This window comes from Pteropus alecto, unplaced genomic scaffold (assembly GCF_000325575.1).
Source record: "Pteropus alecto unplaced genomic scaffold, ASM32557v1 scaffold24, whole genome shotgun sequence".
Lineage (NCBI taxonomy): Eukaryota > Metazoa > Chordata > Mammalia > Chiroptera > Pteropodidae > Pteropus > Pteropus alecto.
In genome coordinates this window covers 19,247,397-19,268,711 of record NW_006439192.1, presented here as the reverse complement: position 1 = coordinate 19,268,711, position 21,315 = coordinate 19,247,397, and the positions used below count along the sequence as shown (strand labels likewise).

Genomic DNA, 21,315 nt, shown 5'->3' with positions numbered 1-21,315 from the left:
ATGATCTCTTGCCTTCTCCCTTGTCACCTCCTGTTTTTGTGGGAGCCTCTCTGGGAACTCTCAATTCTTCCCTTTACTTCACTCCAGCCCAGGCCCCAGCTTCCCTCCGCCCATCTTTCACTTCCAAGCCAAAATAAGATGTCCCTTCCCTAGAAGACCTTGACCCTCAGATAGTAACATTTCGGAGCTGGCTGGTGCTCCGAGATTTTATTTTTCTCCATTCGGGAACTCCTTTACCACTTACTATCTGAACTACAGAATTTGGTAATGACAACATACGATGTTGAGATACATTCATACACTGCATTCGTATGTGAACATTCTCCATTCAAGGATGTATTGAGCGTTTACATGTGAGAAGTGCTGTTCTAAAGATGACCAAGACATGGCCTCGGTCTTGAATGAGCTTCCAATTAAGCTGGAGCAAGTAAATATGTGTCAAAATAAAAGAAATATAACCACAGGACAGAATAGAACAGGCACAGGGGATGCAGAAACCATTTCTGAGAGTGTGGTGAAGTGGGAAGGTTTGCTGAGGTGGTGGTATCTGAGTAAAGCCTGGAAGATTTGGACAGATTGAAACCTGGAGGAAGGGCCTTGAGGGTCGATGGCACGGCATAAGTCAAGGGTCAGAGGTGGCAATGATGAGGAGCATTTGGAGGCCAGATCTGGCCTTAGATTACTCTGACATTTCTGTGTAGTGTGGGTTTCAGGGAGGCCATCCTCCCTGAGGTGAGAATGAAGGAATGTGGGAGTCAAGTCCTCAGTGCCAAAATGAGCCTGGGGCCAAGGCTTTGATAGGCTCTGTGGGGAGGGAACTGGCAAGACTGGTTGGATGTGGAGGATCAGAGAAAGAAAGAAAAAATCAGAAACAGACAAGAATTCAAGCTAGTCTTAGGGTAACATTAATGAATTAATCTGTGTATAGAGTGGATCCAAGTTCACAAACTTGAGTGTACAAAAAATATTACATTTATTTTCTTTTAAAAAATCTAAATCTATAGGTGAACCTTAAAAACATTCTAAATCCAATAAGCCAGACACAAGAGGACAAATATTGCATGATTCCACTTATATGAAGTACCTAAAGTAGTCAAATCCACAGAGACAAGAAGTAGAATGGTTGTTACTAAAATCTGGGAAACAGGGAGTTAGGGTTTAATGGAACAGAGTTTCAGTTGGGGACAAGTTCGGGAGATGGATGGTGGTGATTGTTGCACAGCAATGTGAATGTTCTTAATGCCACTGAACCGTACACTTATGAATGGTTCAAATGATACATTTTATTTATTTATTATTTTTTTAATTTTATATTTGTATATTTTACCACAATAAAAAAATAAACCTAAATCTGACTGTGACCTCCCTACTCTACTAGGCTTAGTAAAAATTCAGGCTCAGTCGCTACTGGGTGGGTAGTGGGGTGAGTTCTCTTCCTTTTCTAGGATTTTACAAAGGTCCTGGGTCATATATAGTCCCAAAGCTTTGAGGCCGGTGCCCTGGTCATTGGTCTACCACAGTTTCCTCCAAAGGCCCATATGTGGATCCATGTGACTCCAGAGACCAGGCTCTGCAGGAGGCCTTGACTCCAGCCTCCACTGTTATATCTCTCAGATGCCAGAGCTCCCCATGGAGTTCTGCCACCAAACAATGCATCACTTCCTGCTCTCACTGGACCAGCTGACTCCTTATCTCTCCCTGGTCTAGAGGTAAACTTTCCATCAGAACCAGCTTCTTGGGCGTATGACCTGTGTAGTCACACCGGGTCTCATGCCTGCTTTCCTGCTCTGCTGTCACCATTTTGAAATTCTTAATAATTTATGGACAAAGGATTCCACATTTTCATTTTGCACCAGGCCCTGCAAATTACGTAGCCCATACTGTTTTCTTCTCTTCCTTACTTCTCTCAAAGGCATATGTGCCTTCCTTGCTCCCCTCCCTTCAGAGACAAGTTCACAATGTGTTTCAAAGGGTTCATTTCGAGATGATAAAAAGTCTCAAAGGAAGGAGTGTGTCCAGCAGGCAATATCAGCTGCTGTTCCAGAAACACAGGCCTCTCCACAGTCAACAGGGGCTGGATACCTGCTTGAACCATGATGGAGGGGAATATACAGGAAGAGAACAGCCTAATTAATATTTCAATAAAATATCTCAATATAGTATCTAAATCAGCTGTTTAATATTCTCAAACTTGCAAGACATCCAGGTGATTTCTTTACTAGCTATGATATCTGGAGACATAGATTTCAGAGTTGTCTTCGCAGAGGTGGGAAATGAGGGCGCCTTGGGAAGGTTATGGCAGGTGAAGAGAAAGAGAAAGATGAAAGCTTGGGGGCCCTTGCTCACACTTATAGAAGAGACACCAGAGGAGACGAAGAAGTACGACCTATCGCAGACCATTCTAGCAAAGACCTAAAGTGAAAATCAGAAGTCAAGCACGGTCAAAGTAATCAAGGAAAGACCAAGTTTCCAATAGGAGATGGTCAGTATTGTCGAACAGAAAAATTAAAACAAAAAAAAAGGAACGAAACAGTCATTAGGCTGAGGGATTTGTACAGAGCAACAGAGTTTGGAGACCAGTAGGGAGTTGAAAAGGAGGGACAACGTTATGTAGGTAAATTCTGCATCTGCAGGATTTGAGGGCTCATGTTTTACTGTGTAGCTGGGAATTTGGAGGACCTACCTTGGTCTCAATATGCTAATTAGGCCCTATATATGGATCTCAATTGTGATCTCAGTTGATCTTTTAAAATTATTATAAACAGCTCTTGTGAGGTATAATTTACATACCACAAAATCCATCCATTTTAAGTGTACAATGAAATGATTTTTAGTAAATTTACAGAGATGTGCGATTATCACCACAACATAATTCTAGGATATTTCCATCACCCAAAAATATACCTTATGCCCTGTCGTTGCTCCTCATTCCCACCTCCAGCCTTAGGCAACCACTGATATGCTTTCTTTCTCTAAAGATTTGCCTTTTCTGGACATTTATGTAAATGAAACAGTTGAACGTCTGTTCTGTGGTGTCTGGCGTCTCTCGCTAAGCATGACGATTTTGAGATTCGACCGTGGTCCATCAATACATCATTCCTCTTCACTGGCAAGACTTCCACTGTATGAATAGCCCACATCTGCTGATTCGTTCACCAGCAGATGAACATTTGGTTGTTTCCACATGTTGGCCATTGTGAATAATGCCACTATGAACATTCAAGTGCAAGTCTCTGTGTGGATATGTGTTGTCCTTTCTCCTTGGTACATACCTAGAAGCGGAATTGTTAGATCGTATGGTAATGCTATGTTTAACATTTGAGGAAATTGCTAAACTGTTTTTCAGAATGGCTGCACCATTTTACGCTCCCACCAGCAATGTAGGAAGGTACACCCTTGATAACACTTGTTACTGTCTTTTTAAATTAAAGCCATTCTATTGGGTATAAAGTGATATTTCATTGTGGTTTTCATTTACGTTTCCCCAATGACTGATGACGCTTAACATAATGTGCTTATTGGCTATTGGGTAACCTCTTTGGAGAAATGTCTGTTCCAATTCTATTAACTGTTTTTAAAAATTGGGTTATTTGTCTTTTTATTATTAGTTGTAGGAGTTCTTTATATATTTTACAAATATGTTAGGGAATATATAATTTGCAAATACTTGTCTCCCAGGTGGTCATTTCACTTTCTTGATGGTGTGTCTTGAAGTGCAAAAGCATTTAATGTTGACGAACATTTTTTTTTTTATCTCTTGTACTATTGGTGTCATATCTAAGAAACGATTGCCTAACCCAGCATCATGAAGATTTAGTCCTGTGTTTTCTTCTAAGAGTTTTATACTTTTAGCTCTTATATTTGGGTTCGTAATCCGTTTTGAGTTTTTGTATAATGTGAGGTAGTTGTCCTGGCACCATTTGTGGAAGACTCTTCCTTTCCTACTGAATTTTCTTGAAAGTTTTGTTGACAATTAACTGACCGTGAATGTTAGTTTATTCTTGGGCTCTCAATTGTATACTCCATATGGCATCCTTATGACAGGACCACACTGTCACGATTACTTAGCTTTGGAGTAAGTTTGAAATTAGGAAGTACGATGCTTTCCACTTTGTATTTCTTTTTGAAGATTGTTTTGGCTAGTTTGAGTCATTTGTATTTCCAAATGAGTTTTGGGATGAGCTTGTCGACTTGTGAAACAAAACAAAACCCAGCTAAGATTTTGACAGGAATTGTGTTAAATCTATAGAACATTCAGGAAGTAGTGTCATTTTAACAATATTAAGTCTTCTGACCCATAAACATGGGATGTCTTTCCATTTATTCAGATGTCAAATTCTTTCAGCAATGCTTTATAGTTTTTCAGTGTACAAGTCTTACACTTCTTTTTGCTAAATATTTCTAAGCACTTTATTCTTTTTGATGTTATCGTGAATGGAATTATTTTGTTTCATTTTTGCAGCATATAAAAACACAATTGACTTTTTGGAATTGATCTCGTACCCAGCTACTTCAATGAAATTTTTTTTATTAGATCTAATAGTATTCTGCGGTTTCCTTAGGATTTTCTGCGTACAAGAATATACGAGATCATGTTTCCTGCAAACAAAGACAGTTACTTCTACCTTTCTAATCCTGATAGCGTTGACTGATCTTTACAATTACCTTGGTAGTTATGGAAGGGCATTTTTGCAAATGAGAGACCTTGTCTAGGGAGGGTAAGCAGCTCGTCTGAGGCCACCTAACCAGGAAGTGAGTAAATCAGGACTGGAACGGAGGACTGCTGCCTCCCGTCCATCACTCAGCTTTTTCGCCACACGGCTTCTGGTTGGTAGAGTCGGAATCTGAGAAGACAATAGATGGCCTTCATCTCTGCAGCACTCCTATTGTCTTCCTTTGTTACAAGCAGCCAGATTCAGTCAAGCAGGGAGCAAAATGTACATTTCCCAAATGTCTACAGTAGTTATGTGTCTATATGTCTGCGGCGCTCGGTGCTAGGCGCTTTCAAATACTGTTTCAATCCATCCTCCTAAAATCCTGTAACACAGGTACAGCTACCCCCATTTTACAAATGAGGAAACCGAAGCTGGGAGATGGATAGTAAATTACTTGTTCAAAATCACAGAGCCTACAAATGGCAGAGCTGCGAGTACAGAATCCTGTGTCCCTCCCAGGACATCACGCTGCCTCTCCTTTCTTGCTCTCAAGGAAGTAGCTCTCGGGGCAGCACCGTCCTGTGCAGCCACCTACGTGTCTCTTCCTCAGTGACCTCGTAGTCGCGTTCTGCACATGGCATACGCCTGCACACGCAGACACCCGCAGACACCCACAGTGCATGTGTGTCTGCTTTCCCAGGCTTCCTCCAGACTGAGCAACCTCATGGGCAGCTCTGTTTTTAATCCCATCTTTGTGAGTCTCAATGGACAATGCGAACAATAAGCGTTTCTGGGGCGGAGTATAAAAGAGAGGATTCAACCTCAGACACTTAGCTGCTTATCTCAAATGGCCAAGGCTGAACAGTTGTGAAGAATGGTTTAAACAGGCCTCTTTTGACAAGCCACATCTGGGGTACTGACCCAGGCCACTGAGATGTAGCTCTGGCCTAGCTGTTTCTAATTCCACTTGGTCGTGGGGGCCTGGGAGAGCATGGTGGTCCCAAAGAAGGCAGAATCTGAGCTGCCCTACCTTCCACTCAAGTGTCTCATGCTCCCTGATACTCAGTAGGAACTCAATAAACGCATCTTTGTATTTGTTTTAAAGTTACTCGGAAACTGCTTTACCCTAAATACTCAGCCAGTTTCCTTTGAAGCTGTTCTCTTCCCATCCCACCCCCGCTCTTCACAGAAGGGGTGTTCCTGCTGCTGGTCCATCCAAGGGGACATTTTTAGTCTCTCAGCAGGCAAAAAATCCAAATGCGAGTGGCAATGATCACCTTGGACACAGCTCTGCGATTCTCCTCACGTTCTCCTCCCAAGTGCCAGTCCACGCCCAACCCAGGATTTAGGAATATAAAGTGGAAATGCGTATAATTAAGTATTTCGTAAACTCAGTCAAATATTTTAAGAGGCAAATAGACACCCAACTTAAAATTTTATGGTTTACTTTCTCACTAAATTCCAAGTTGGTGAGTAAGCCAGTGCTCTGGTGGTTTAAAACAAATTCTTTTTTCACATCCCCAAGAGAGTTTAGGTTTGGGCGTTTAAGCCGTTTATGACCGAGAGTCTGGAAAAGTTCTCAGGAGCGACAGTTCCCTCGGGCGGTGTGGCGTGCAGAAGGTCTCTGGTTTTAGCCCGGCCTCCACTTCCAGGTGGTTTCGTGGTCAGCGGAGAATATGAATTTCTTAACAACCTGACATAAAAAGCCGAGGCTTCTGCCAAACAAGCCTCCCTTGTATTTCACTCAGCCATATTTTATATTTTTTTAGTTCACTGCCAAATCCAACCACGTCTTCCCTCAAACGTGTCGGCTTCCTTTTGACGCCCACATGCCGGCCTGGGCTTTGGCTTAGTCACCCCTCTGTCTCTTGAAGATACCAGTGCGAGGACAGCGATGGGCTAGAGGCAAGAGACACGGGTTCTAGTCCGGGCTACGGTGGTGCCTAAATGTGGCTTCTAAGTCTTTCTGGGTTCAGGTTTCTTTTCTGACAAAATGACGGTAAGCGTGCCAAGGAGTGCACGCGCGTGCTATGACAAAGTCCTCTTTTTTTCCTATTGTCATGATCACTTCTGGTCTGCCTCCCCCTCAACTTTCTGACTTCGGCTCATGTCACAGGAAAGGCGAGGTGGTTATTTGATCTTGTGCCCGCTCTTTGCTGTCATCACTTTTGGGACTCGGCTCTGGTTAGCATTTGAAGCCAGACATCCATACATTTACTTCCAAAGCATGAATTTAGTTTTTACACACAGTATTCACCTTGTGAAGGCTTAGGGTTATGATTTTAAAAAGAGGGAAAATGGCCTGGCTTGAGGTAGGATTTTTGAGATTAAAAACTTAGCCCAGAGATTTCTATTTAAAATCACATCTTTCACTACCCATTTCCCTGAAGAACAAAGTTTAAGTCCTTTTAGGAAATAACTAATGGGCTCCAGCAGCCCCTCCGGTTTCATTGGGGTAACCCACACGAAGAGTCATGGAAGAAGGGAGGCTGAGGGAAGAAATCCCTGGCATAACCAGGAGGAACTATTTATTATATCAACTCCAATCCACTTTTCCAACCAGGCCTGCTGGCCCGCTCAGCACGCAGAGCCGCTGGGTTCCAAGCCTCAGCCTCTGAAACGGCCTGACAGGCCAAGCGGCCACCCTGGTGGGTCACGCATGGAAAATCCAGGAAATTAAGTTTTTAAAAAATGGCAAATACATTTGTTTGCTTAATCACCTTATCTGTCATTTTGATTCTTATCGACCTTTCTAAATCCATTCGGTTTCAAGTCTGAGCATTAGTAGGGGCAGAGGCTGACATCCACGTGGAGATCGCCATCTCTTCTATCACATAAGGAAACACACGAAATGCAAAATGGCCTTATCAGTGGGGCCAGCGGATAAAAAGGTCTGCAGTGTGATGTCTTTATTTTGAAATGTCTCCGCCACGCGATTGGCAATCTATTTTCTCATCAGAACTGCGTCTCCTTGAAGGTAAATTGTTTCTAAATTTTCAGACCTCTGATTTACTTGGCATCAGTTTTCACATGTGGTTCCTACTGTGTTCTTTTCATGTCTTACACGAGACGCCCGTCTGTGATTCCGTAGAGGGGATCCCTAGAGACCACCAGCAACATACCGTCGCCAAGGGCAGCTTCAGGATGGACACTTCTTGTCCTGTGCCCACTGATGATACAAACAGAGCATATGGGTTCCCAGAGCTTTAGATGATATTGGGAGGAGTGAAAATGGCAAAAATGTTGGTGACAAAATGACTTTCTCAGAGCAAAAACCCCAGACAGTGTTTGATTTTGTTAAATAGATGGGGTTGGTATTTTAAGAAAATGTTTGCTTTGTAAGTCTCAGAATTTATGCTGACAGAAGCCGAGCTCAGATAACGTTTTCGTAAGGAGACATCACTGGGAAAGGCTTCAGGCACAATGTAAACCAACGCTTGACTTCTAGAATTGAAACATAAACACAAGAATGAAAACAAAGACCACTGGGCTTATTCAACCCATGAGCCATGTTACATTCTTTCCTGGGATAGTATCCTATAAGAGCATGCTCCTTTAAAGTTAACTTAAAGGGACTTGTGACAAGTTACCTCGGCTTCCATAAATTATCTATCAGACTCTAGCATCCCTTAATCTATCTTTTATTTTTATTCAAGAATATATGCTCCGTGAAAGTGGAATCTTTGTCTTGTTCAGTGCTGTATCTCCAGATCCCAGAACAGTGCCTGACTCATTAAATAAACACTCTCAGAGCACGTGCTACATGGATATAAGAGGTAGTCATTGCTCATTTCCCATTTATCCAAAAAGTATCCAGTGCCTTCCATGAGCCCAGAGACACACTCATCCAGGCACTGGAGACACACGTGAACAAAACAAGGCAAGGTTTCTCCCCTCGTGGAACCTATATTCCTGTAAAGTGCCATAGACAAATAAATAAACAGATATAAATAATGTCAAGTGGTAATAAATTCCATGAAAAAGTTAAAGAAGGTTAAGGGCACCGAGAATGACGAGAGTGCCATTTTATGTAGAGTAGGCTGGACGTGCCTTTCTGATCAGAAGGAATTTGAGCAGAGACCTAAAGAAAGCAAGGGGGCTGGCCATGGAGATGTCCGAGAGGCAAGCATTCCAGGCAAGAGGAACAGCAAGGATGGAAGCTTTGAAGCAGACGTGTGCTCGTAATATTGGAGAAACAACAAAGAGTCATGGTAGCCAGAGCAAAAACGAGTGATAAGGAGGGTGGCGGATGAAGTGTAAGAGGTGACAAGTGGCATGGCAGCCATGAAAGCGCACTGTTTAGCTACTGCCCCGCTGAGTCCCCCGCTGGTCAGTGCTGAAGCCCACCTCCTCCAGGCCGAGCTCAACCAATGACTGAGCAAGGTAGGGATCTCAGTGCAGGCCAGTTCCTCTAAGGGGTGACTGGCTGAAGGACCCGCATCAATCCGGCCAAAATTTCTTAGAATTGCAAAGGTCCTTTCTACCCCATTCCTCCCTTCTCTATCTCCTTTCACAGACGCCAGATCTTCCCAAATGAAAGGTTTTCCTGTAGTCCTGCTTCCTCCCCTTCACCTGTAACAGGTGCTTCTCCCAGTAAATTTCACATGTGTCTAATCTCATCTCAGTGTCTCCTCTTCAAAGGACCTGAACTAACACAAAGCCACACCAGGTCCTTGGAGGTTGTGGTGCAGACTTTGAAGCGTATTGTGAGTGCAGGAAATGCCTTTGGAGGATGTCGAGGAGAGGAGTTGTGTGATGTAACTTTCACTTTAGAAAGGTCACTCTGGCTACTGTGGCGTGGGGTGTGCAGACCACTGGGGTAGGGAGGAAGCAGGGCGGCTTTTAGGAGGCTTCAGCTCAGACTGTGGCTGAGCAAATGTGGGAATTACAATTTGACATTTGACGTCATCCTTCTGCCATAACTACTTTTCCTAAGTTCACTCAAGACCTTCTAATAACCAGCTCCAACAACATCTTTTGACATTTCCCTATGGTATTTTACCTTTTGACCATGCCTCTTTTATAGAGACTATCTCTTTATCACGATGGGTTCCAAGTTTCCTCCCTTCTCTCATCCTCGACCTTTTGGTAACTTTCCCTGACTTCTCTTTGGCCAGCCCCTTCACGGTGGAGCTCCTCAGAGTTCAGTCTATGGTTCTCTCTCCGCACCTTGGTGATCTCATCCCTCGTGAGGTCTGATCTCTCACGCACCTTTATTGGTAATCCCCTTTGTCACCACCTCGGCTCCAGACAGCCACTGATCTAGTTTATGTGCTTTTACTTTTGCCTTTTATGAATCTTTCACATAAATGGGGGCCGCTCGATATGTGGTCTCTTGGGTCTTGCTTTATTTACTGAGCGTAATATTTTTGAGGTTCGTTCATATTGTAGCATGTGTCCACAGTTTGTTCCTTTTTTTGTTGTTGTTGTAGAATAGTATCCCATCACATGACTATCAGCCAAGTTTTTATAATAAAAAATCTCAAAGCTACGGAAACATTGAAATAGTATTATAAGTATCTGTGTGCCCTTCATTTGATTCTCTAATCATTAACGTTTGGCATATTCTCTTTATTCTCACTTGAGAAATACAGCTTACTGTTTTTTGTCTTTGCTAAACCAGTTGAAAGTAAATTGCTAACATCATGATACTTCACCCCTAAATAATTCAACATGTATAGAATATTCGATATAATAACCACGATTATTTTCAGATTTTCTCAATTGCCCCCCAAGATTATCCTTTATGACTTTTTTTGAAATAAAACATCTAATCAAGTTCCAAGCAGTACGTTTGGTTGCCATAGTTTTTTACTCTCCATTAAGAGTAATATCCTGGACTTTTTGTTTTGTTTGGACTTTCATGATGTTGACATTCTTGAAAAGCCTAGTCAGTAATCTTGTAAACTGGCTGAATTTTGGATTTGTCTGATTTTTTTCTTTCTGGTTAGATTCAAGTTAAACATTTTTTTTTGGGGGGGGGAGCAGGGAGGACAAGAATATTACTTAAAAAAAATTCGAATTAAGGTAAGGTGTCATATAAGTTGAGAGAGGGTGATGAATGCAAAAGGGCCTTGAGGCATTGGCATTATTTTAGAAAAGGGTCACAACTGCTCTCCCTTGGCACCCCACACAGAGGCTGTGAGCTGAGGCTCTTTGTAGCATTGGTTGGGTTGTTCCAGAGACTTTTACCTTGATGTTCACAGGGATACTTTGCCACTTAGTTTTGTTGCAGAGGTTGTCTTTAAGATGTCGGCTTTACTGTATTTGTCTCTATGGGGAGATTCGGTGATATTCAGAATCCATGCAAATCCAGACATTTTTAAAAATGAAGAAGGAGCCAGCAGCTGAAATCCGAGCCTGCTACTCTAGACAGAGAAAAGGCTCTGGTGGCTCCTGAGCCCAGAGGCACAGGTGGAGCTGGGAGCAGCACTAAAGACACACCTTCTACCTCCATCTCTACCGCTCCCTTCCTGCGGCAGACATTCACCCCTACTGCAGCCAGAGTTTCTACCCTTACAGAGCATGTCTCTACACTAGGGGCATTTCTTCCCAGCTTGGTCACCAAAAGGAATGGGTTCTCCCAGCATGAGGAATGAGGGGGCAGGGCTTGATCCTCCCACCCTGTATCCAAGAGCAACTGTAGCTGTTGTGTATGTGTTTGTGGTGGGGGGTGGCACAGCTTGGGATGTATGCCTATCCTCTTCCCACTCACCTCAGAGAGGTCTGAGAGGGCAGTCAATGCCCTCTTCAATGGACCCGTTGGTGTAAGGGAGGAGGAATTTCCCGAGGGGCAATCCCCAGGACTAGCTGCTCCTAGAAGGACAAAGGAGTACTAAGTAAGTTAAGTGGCCAAGTAAGTTTGTAATGAAGTAACCATTACAAACTGGGGTAAAAAAAAAAAAATAATCACCCACCTTAACCGAAAGAGAAAAGAAGAGAAGGAAGGTGACAAAGGGCTGGGGGGTCAAGGATAATAAAATACCAAATAGAAGCAAATCCTAAAAGGAAAAGTGAAACTAAACAAGGATTAGGAGCGGGGTGGATGAGGACATGGAAACACAACATAATACTTAGACTTAGTAAAAAGTGCACACACTGCGATCGCTCCTGGTTTCACGAGTTGCAGGGGTTCACATTGGCTGCAGCGACCCTAGGGGCCGCCCTGGATGCGCGGCCGCCCGGCCTCTCTGGCCTCGCGCCCCGCGTGGGCTCGGATTCTTTGCAGGTTTAACATCTTTACGAGCAACTCTAAGAATCCTGGGGAGCCTTCCAACTGTGAGATGCGGAAACAAAATAGGAGGCTGGCACAGGCGCGTGGTTCAGCACGATCCTGGGTAAGGATGCGGGTGGTGGAGATTATTGTGAGCGCCAGCAGAGGGCAGTGTCGGGCCAGGCATTTCCCAGGCGCAGGCGAGGCGCTTTCACAACCATTATAAGGCCCTGCCAAACTTTCCCGAGCGAAATGTGGTAATGCTCCTTTTCTTTTCCTTCAAGGATTTGAGAGTCTGCTCAGACTATGATGTGTAAATATGGAGTAGGAAATAGGCTGCCTTCCCTAAAAACCATTGATGACTGCATACTATTTGATACCACTGCCCTTTAAAAAGGATTATTTAGGTGTTAGTGTGCACTTACCAAATACCTTCTATGTGCCAGACACCGTGCTAAACTTTGACCCACCCAAAATTATTAACCTCTGAAAGAAAGTATGATTACTTCCATTTTTCAGATAAGGAGACTGAGGCTCACTAAAGTTCAGTGACTTGTGTGAGGTCCCACTGCGGGGATAGGATTCAAACTTTGATCTGTTGAGCTCCAAAAGGCTTTTTGCTAGGTCACATGCTTCTCATTAGTCCTCAGTTCCTGCCAGTTCTCAACCTGCCTGACGCTTCCAATGGTGTCTGCTACTTAGACGAGGAAGCTATCACTACATCAAAAGGCTATTTCTCACTCTTAGCCAAATGATGACTTGCTCATTTGAGTTACTCTTTCATCCTTAAGGCAAATTATCTTTCAACATATTTTAAGTGTGCTAAGAGCACCCAAAGTGAATTATATTGACAAATTATTAGGTGAGGAACTGTATCAATTTACATGCTGGTCACTAGTGCTTATGGATCAGAGCAAATGAGCTTTAGCTACAGTGATGACCTAAACTCTCTTCCTTGCATGACTTGAGAGGCTGTTCTCACTTTTCTAGGGCCACACCTGGCCCAAGGCAATGAACCTGGACAGGCCAACGTCATACCTCACACATTCTAACAATGACAAGCAAAACTAGCTAGGCCGACAAAAATGAGTTTTCTTCCATTTGTTTCTTGCAAAAAAAAAAGGTGTTTTGTTTTGTTTTTGTAGATTGGTTGGTTCACGCTAGATAGGGCCGTTGATATTGCCAATGACCTCACAGTCCTGAACAGCTGATTTGATCATTCTTTATCAATTCCTGGCCTTAATGGTTGATCCAATAGTATTATGATGTCTAGTCTGTGTTGCTGGAGATCACCCACCAGCCATTCCAGGTTCTACACCAGTTGAAAAGCTGGATTGCAGAACGTGGCTTGGACCCAAGACCTAAATGTGCCTTAATTTTTTACTTCATTGAACTCCTCATCCTTAACCCCTCCCCTAGTCGTAAGTGGGGCAGCTGGAAAACTAGAGCAAGCTTCTGCCCAGGCACAAAGAGTACTCCTGTCCTGAGCGAGAGGAGAGAATGCAAAAGCAGCCTCCCCACACCTGCAGCAGACAAGATGCGAGAGGGCTGGAGCCTGTTGTTTTTTTTTTCCCCCCAAAAAATCACCACCCCCCGTAGTGTAAGGAATGGGGCCAATCTGATGTCGCTGGGCGGGGGCAGGTGTAGAGGTTGCCCAGTGGGTGGGGGAAGATGGACAGATACTTTATCACCAGGGAGAGGGCGATGGAGCTTCAGGACAGAGGTACTGGCTGGATTTTTTTCATGTGTGGAAGAGTAAGGAATCAGATGTTTCCCCTCCAAATACCTTCCATCCTTACAAGTCCCCAGTAGTGCTCAGTACAATGGGAATGTCTCAAAAGAGATTCCATCTTAAATGTGGGAATTAATTCAAGCCCTTCAACTTTTCATAGAGGTGAGGATGGATTAAATTGTCTGGAAATTTCTTGGAGCTTTGATAAAAATTAGCTTTCTAAAAATAACAAGTGTTTAAATAAAAACTCCAAAACTTACATTTTTATCTTTATGCAGGAAAATAATTTTTGTTCTTTTTCCTGTATTTTAATTGTTAAATAATTCCACCAAGTTAGTGCACTCCAGAAAAATAAAACAGTGCATTCGAGTCCAGTGACCTCAATACTATGAGCGTGAAAGTCTCTAATCAAAAATATCTCCCCTTTAACATTTCGGGTTATTTTTGTAGCAGTCTCTACACCTCACACTGTAATCAAAGCCTGTTATCTCAGTCTTGCAATATTTGTGATTCAGACTCTAATCATGACTGTGTCTGGCACATACATCAGTAGTTGCATTTAAAGATGTGCAAATTGTGAACTTCTCTTTCAACTTGATCTTGCATATTTCATTCGAAACCAGTTCTTTAACATACCACATGATAATTTTGAACAAGTTAAGAAAATAAATGTATTTCCCAACAGAGGTGATCCATAAAGCAAATTTCAATTTGTGAGTCAGGTGCTTTGAGTAATGAATTGTTAATTCTTTCAAGTCTCTTGGGTATCTAGTAGTAATTTGAAAATTTACTAAACTAAACAGGGTCAAAACTAATCTTTAGACCTTCCATATGCTCAAGGAAAAGTGCTGAGAGGAATCTAGTCATGGATAAGTCTGACTTATATAACATTCTTAGGCTGCCTGTTTCTGAATAAGGTATATCGTTAACTTCTTCGAGCCATGTCAATTTGAGGTGATATATGTATGCTTGGTTTCGAAAATGCACCCATTTTTCAAACCTTTGATATTTGACTTCCAAATTTCAGATTTGGGGGAGCCTCCCTTTCCACAGCTGGATTCTTATGCCATAATATTCTTGTCTGCTTTGTTAGTATCCCTTGTCTGGCAGCTTTCCTTCCTTCATAGATATTTATGGTAACATTGGTGCATGACAGTCAGCTTCAAGAGATAGGAGTGTGTCTGGCTTTCTGGAGATCTGGGCAGCTCCATATGGTTACTTTAGTGAGAATCTCAGAAGAAGACCAGGATTTTGAGGCTCTGGTGGCTGATGAGAACCCACCCAGTGGATGGAGTGGAGCAGGTGCCGGGGAGGGTGTGAGCACTGAGTCAGAGAGACTTGGCTTTGAACTGGGGCTCTGCCCTCTTACACCAGCTGTGTGGCCCAAGCCTTGTCGCTAAGCCACTTTGAGCCTTAGTTCTCCCGCCTGCAACATGAGAATAATATTATCTATCTCTTAGAGTTATGGTGAAGACTAAAAATGATGGGAGCTTAAAGCACCTATTTCTAGATTCATGGGTAGCCAAGAACTGGTAGCTCGTCTTATTACTAAGCTGATTAGCGAGCACTTGTCAAATTGGTTCAGGCCTTTGATCTTCAGGTTATGACCCCTCCTGAGTCTAACTCTAGCTCATCCATACATTGTTGCAGGTGAAGTGCTACCCGAGTGGGCTGATTCCTGGAACCTTGCACCTGGACTGACCTAGTCTGCTGAAATCTTCCTGTCCTTGAGGGTAGGAGCTTACAGGCTGCATAACAGCCAGTACAACAGCAGCAGCAGCTCCTTTTCGTGTAGGCTTTTAAGTGCTGGGAACTGTACTGAGTGCTGGTTCATACTCTGGTGAGCTAGTGCTAGTAGCCCAGAGCGGTTAAGAACCAGGGCTCTGGATCCAGGCTGTGTGGATTGAAGCGTGGCTCCACTATACTTCCTGGCATGAGACTTCAAGCAACTTAACTCTCTGGGCCTCAGTTACTTTACCTGTAAAGTGGAGCTAGCAATGGTCAGTCTCACCACATCTCTGTCATCTATCCACGGTACCCATCATCTTCTGAGGTGGACAGATGGCCCCCTCCTGGCTCAACGTGTCCATCACACGTGGTCGTAACCCAGACTTCCAGAGGGTGGTCCCAGAGGCCAGCTTGCTAATCAGCTTACTATTTACATCACCATGTTCTGAATAAATTGATGTGCCTGAAATATAACTTCACTTTTCACTTTTCAACCAATTGTTTTGATATCTAGTAGATGCAGCCACATTCATAGAAACACACACGGACCTCAGAAGAACACGAATGGCTTTAGAAATTAAAGATTAATATTACTTCATAAAAGTGACTAAGAAAGCTCGTATATAATAAAGAACTTCCTCATCGGCCATGGAGCCCGAGTGTTTACAAACTCTTGGGTCTTAGGGATGAGGGGGAAAAGGAGAAAACCAGTCAACTGTGTTTGGAAGTTTTTGTGTCAGGAGCTGCCCCCTTTTTACAGAGAGTACTGTGCCTCCTGGCACAACTTTTAAAGCCCCACGGAGTTGTTATTTGGGGGAGGAGCAGAATTGACCTTCTTTACACCGTACCTGAAAACCACCCAAGATTTGTGGTATGTGACAACATCAGGAAAGTTTCTACCACAGCCTTGAGCAAAGGGTCCAAATAATCAAACTACAGCAAAGCTCTGTTTGGAAAGCCCAAACCGGAGAAAAATCAAGAAGACTTGCAGATGTGTAAAAACAAATACAGGTCAGGCAGAAATATGGAGATGAGAGTTTGTGGACTGCAGAAGCCAGTACATTGCATTTTGTTCTGTTCTGTTCTTACAGCCAGCACTTTTACCCAGGCAATAAAAATGAAAGAGCAAGAGACAGAGACAGGGTAGGTGAGAAAACCAGCTTGAGTAAGAGCAGACTCATACTGCTACAAAGACAGACACCAGCCATACTCTATTCATGGGAAAGAAAGTCAGCTGGCTGATGGCGAGATGGGAAGCGCACATTTTCCTGCTGGCCGCTGGGAAAGGCAATGCTTCCGAGAACAAAGGATGACCCTGGGGACTAGCACAGCATCTGTGATGAAGCCTTTGAAGAATACGCCCTCCCATTACAACTCAAGGCCTAATCCACCAGAAGGGTAAAACCTACTTCCTAAACAGGGGTCAGAGATAACCTTGTTGAAAGAGCTCCAGTCTCCACTTGGAAACCCTCTAACTCGTAGAAGGAAAACTGGTTCCAGGATGTTCAGGCACCATTCACTCGCAGTGTTACCATTTGGGGGAGATTTGAACTCTGGCATGGCGGGGTGGGGTGGGGAGGGAGGTTTTCAGTTCTTCCTCGCTGATGCAGCGAATTGCAGGTTAGTGAGATTTAGAAAAAGTAAGATTTATTAAAAGTATATTTTAGAAGCAGACAGGCTGCAGTAAGGAATTTGGGAGGCGAAAAGATAAAAGATAGAAGATAGAGTACCCTCCAAGGAAGGAGCAGGTTCTCAGAGAAGAGAGCTGTAACAACCCAGAAGTGGGAAGGGCTGTATTATATTAGGGTCGCAATGGGTGATTACAAAGGTTCTTAAGTGATCAGTACGTGAGGTCATTTGTATTGACATTTGGCTGCTGTATAACACTTTGCCTAGTGTGCATGTGCTTACCCAGAATTCAGTCTGTTATAATTAGATTCATGAACTTCCAGGCATAAACATAGTATTATAATGATGGTATAATGAGGCTGAGGATGTGGACAAGTTAGGGTAGTACCTTCTGTGCAAGTATCTGTGGCCTACAGGTTTATGGCCATCCTTAGTCTCCCAGAATACAGTAGAGATTCTTTAACTACCCATGGTGTGTTCTTTGGGTGGTCTCTGGGGTGGGCCTCCGTTCCTTTGTTCCTGTCACTCATGTCTGACTAACTGTCTAATGACAGGAAGTGAGCAGGAACCTCTGTTCCGGCACATCGCTTCCAGCCTTTGGAGAAGTGTGGAGTTTCAGAAGAGTGGAATGGATCACTTACCTCCATAGATCTGAGTTCCCCCTAGAACAGATGAGCCACTCTGGGCCAGCCTAGACCAGTATGCTAGATGGGAGCAGGAACCAAAGCCATCTTTGGAGTTCTTGTCTCAAAGATGCTTCCCTAAAGAGTGCCATAACTGGTCTTTGAAGCTCACTCAAGTCAATGGGCATAACCAATTCGATTGGTATATAAAGAAGAAGGTACTAAGGCTAATGCTAGATCCTACATCATGGTTAGGAGGGATGATCCATTATGAAAAAATGCTAAGGGAATCAGATAACCACCGGAAATAAGATTTTGTCATCTGAAAACTTAAAATGTGCTAGAACTGTGTGTTAACTGCGCACATAGATCCCATCTCTCCTTAGTGAGGCCCAGTGGGTGTTTCCAAAAAAAAAAAATGTATAAGAGGTAGAGAGTTTAGTTTAGAAGACACATAATCCATACAACAGGTCTACAATCCACAGAAGGCTTCTCATAATTTTTTACCCAGACAGGAAACAAGGATGAGAGAGTTTGCAATCATTAGGGTCTAGAGTGTTGAGTATGAATGTTGAAAAGATTAAAGAAATTTTATGGAATGATATTGTGGAGTTTCTGAGATATAAAAGCTATATGTGTTTTAAAAATTATTTTCAGTTGCTTCATGCATCTTCAAATGTAGCACCTTGTAAAAACTGAATCACATGAGGTCCCTGCTTATATTTGGGCTTCAGGCATTTCTTTTAAAATAGTCGAAACAGTTCAAATTAAAAGCAGATTCTGGCACCCCTCCCTCGTGGTATCTCTCCCTAATATTCCAATATCTGATATTCCTAACCCTTCCAGCCCTTACCTGTGATTTATTTAGAGGCTCCTCTGGGCTTGCTGACTTCAGTAACGCTTTCCACACCCCCGTCAGATTTTGCACCCTTCCTCAGTGTTTGTGCACCCCCACTCCAGGTGAGATACCCTCTCTGTACCTGGGAGGGCCTTAGAGAACATCTACAGAGCAAGACTGTCAAGGACGCCTTTTCCAACAATTATTATCATGAATATCTTGCCTTATAAAAATGGTGAGTGAGTATCATTAGGATGATAAAAATGTTTTAGATATGGAACGCAATATATTGAATAAAGGAAATAGATAAGAACTTTTACTTATGAGAAGGGTTCTCTTAATATTGTTAAATTTTGATGTGCTAAAAAACTAACAGCTGAACCAATAAGAGGTATGTTCCTACTTTCAGTGAGTTAGAATCTATGTGAGTGGGTGAACTTGGCCATGATTCTTGAGTTAGGGCCGCAACTTGGTCCCCTTCTTGGCCCCAGCCTGAGGAACCTGCCTCTTTTATGCAGAGGACCCTCTATTGAGTATTACAGGGCACTTTGGGGTGGGAACACATTTATTCATATTTGAATCTCTACACTAATACAGTGCATGGTCCATAGGAGAACTTAGTAAATGTTAGTTGAAGGAATAAATAAAACTAATAAGTTCCTTAAGCACAGGGGACTTTGCTCAAAGTTTTTATTTTATTTTATTTTTTAATCTTATCAGTTCATATGTAAAAGTTTTGATGAGGGTCAAAAATGAATTCTAAAGCTTTGGGGAAAAACCACTATTTGGATCTCTGGGCTTTAAATTCAAAGCATGAGTTGCGCAATGTTTGTGTGTCTGCGATGAAATAAAAGGTTTTTCCTTTAAGATATTTGCCATCTCCAAATTTTCGAAGTTGTATTTTATGGTTTCCCCATGTTTCTGCTTACACATAAAATGTATGTGCTTCGCGTGGGGGTGGGGGTGGTGATCGAGCAGAGACAACAACCGCAAACAAACAAAAATGCCACTTAGATTAAGCACAGTCATCTCAGTGAATCATGTTTCATCCTGGTGCCAAATGACGCTCACTAAAATCACAGCAATTTTTGATGCACTTGCCAATGTTTATGGTATTTTTACTTTAAAGATGTAACAGATTGCTCCAAAATAAATAATTTAAGCCTAATATTTCAAAAGCGTCCAAGCGCTTGCGTCTTTCACTTCTTGCTTCTCTTCTGGGACTAAGCTGTGCCCAACAGAAGCAACCCTCATGTCTATATAACACTTCATTTGGAGGGTTGTTTTTTCACTTTGTTTTTGAAAGTCGAATCTATTTCTTTTTTACCATCCTGTTCCAAATGTCATAGGTTCTATCGTTGTTCAGCGGAGAAGCGATAACTCCTTGTACACAGGAAAAACGGGAATAAATGCCATTGCACCTAGTTCGTGGTCTTGTGGGAGAAGAACTTGGAAAGGGCGCCAAGAGAAGTCTGAGTTGAGAACGTAACCCAAGTTCCACAGAAATCTAGAATTTACATCCTGATTAATATTTGGACTTCAAGCCGTTAACAATGGGTCAGGTTTTGCACAGCGCTCTCAATTTAACTGCAAATAGCTTCAGACTTGGCAAATTAACTGCACACAAAATGACCTCTCTCTCAATCAATTATTGGACTTCTCACTCAATTGTTTGTTTACGGTACAATGTAAGAGAGAAGAAACATCTATGTTAAAAAAAATCAAAAGCAAATCTTTATGGGTTGCTGTACTTCCTAAATGTGAACGATCGGCTTTTATAAATGTAAAACAAAGATAAAATATAAAAAGAGCCAAACAATAAACTGACAGCTCTGTGTTCTATTAACGCAGGCAGACATTGCGAGGTCCATCAGATGATCGGGAACTACATGTGGGACCCCAGCACCAACAAGTCATTTGACATCGGCGTCAACAGAGACAGCCTGATGCCTCTCTGGTGGAATGGGTCAGAACCTCTTTGGATCACTCTGATTAAGGCCAAAAGGAAGGTCTACATGTACTACTGGCCAGGTGAGTATATCCAGGCCGCTCCAACTTTCCAAATCTCAAAACTCTATGGAGTCTCTAAGGACGAAGGATGTAGATGTATCTGAAGACCAAGCCAGGATTTGGAAAACGGGATCTTTATTCAAGAAATATCTCTTATGGGCATGTTATTAAAAATTTTGCTTTGAACTTCCTAACATCAGACCAGACACAATATTATTTCCTGATTTCTTTGGTTCAGCAATATTGCTGCAGTATGTCATACTTATTCATGTGCAAAGTTTTGGATATACAGGAGAGATAAATTATAGGATCCTTATTTACCTTACAAAAGAATTTGGCATACCATTTCTATAGATTGTGAGCTCCCCTATTTTTTTAAGATTCGAAGCACTTACAATTTTCTGGTAGTGCATTAAATTAAGTCCTCTGGCATTAATATTCCTCCTGTACATCATAGATCAATGAGAAAGTAAATACTTCATTTACTGCAATGATGTAAGTAATAACGCCAACTGCCCTGACTGCCGTGAGAAGTCTTCAGGATACCCTCATCTTAGCAGTTGAAAATCTTTTATTAAGGACAAGAAAATTCAGTGCTAACAAAATAATCAACTTACCATTGTCTTCCTGTTGGTAGGATTCGTTCTTAGGTAAGTGATTTTCCCATGCACACAGCTGTAGACACTTTCCCCCTAATTCTTAGTGGTGTGATACTTGTGATTACCATTAGGGGAGAAGATATCAGGGGAGATCCAGAAGAAACGAAGGGATAAATAGGAAGAAACAGCTGACAGGTTCTCATTGGCCTGGGCGGGAGGGCAGCCATAGCCCGAGAGAATTGTGAGAACATGGTGAGTTGTAGGGGACCGTGGCAGGTGGGGATGAGA

The 21,315-nt window shown here is 42.7% G+C and overlaps 1 protein-coding gene across 1 annotated transcript in view; it reads left to right on the top strand.

Annotated features, from left to right (window-relative positions):
- ENPP6 (ectonucleotide pyrophosphatase/phosphodiesterase 6) overlaps positions 1-21,315 on the top strand; it is a 91,865-nt gene that overhangs the window by 14,680 nt on the left and 55,870 nt on the right. Inside the window, exon 2 of the mRNA XM_006916368.1 lies at positions 20,270-20,449. Within this exon, the coding sequence (XP_006916430.1) occupies positions 20,270-20,449 (180 nt within the window). The remainder of the gene's footprint in view (positions 1-20,269; positions 20,450-21,315) is intronic.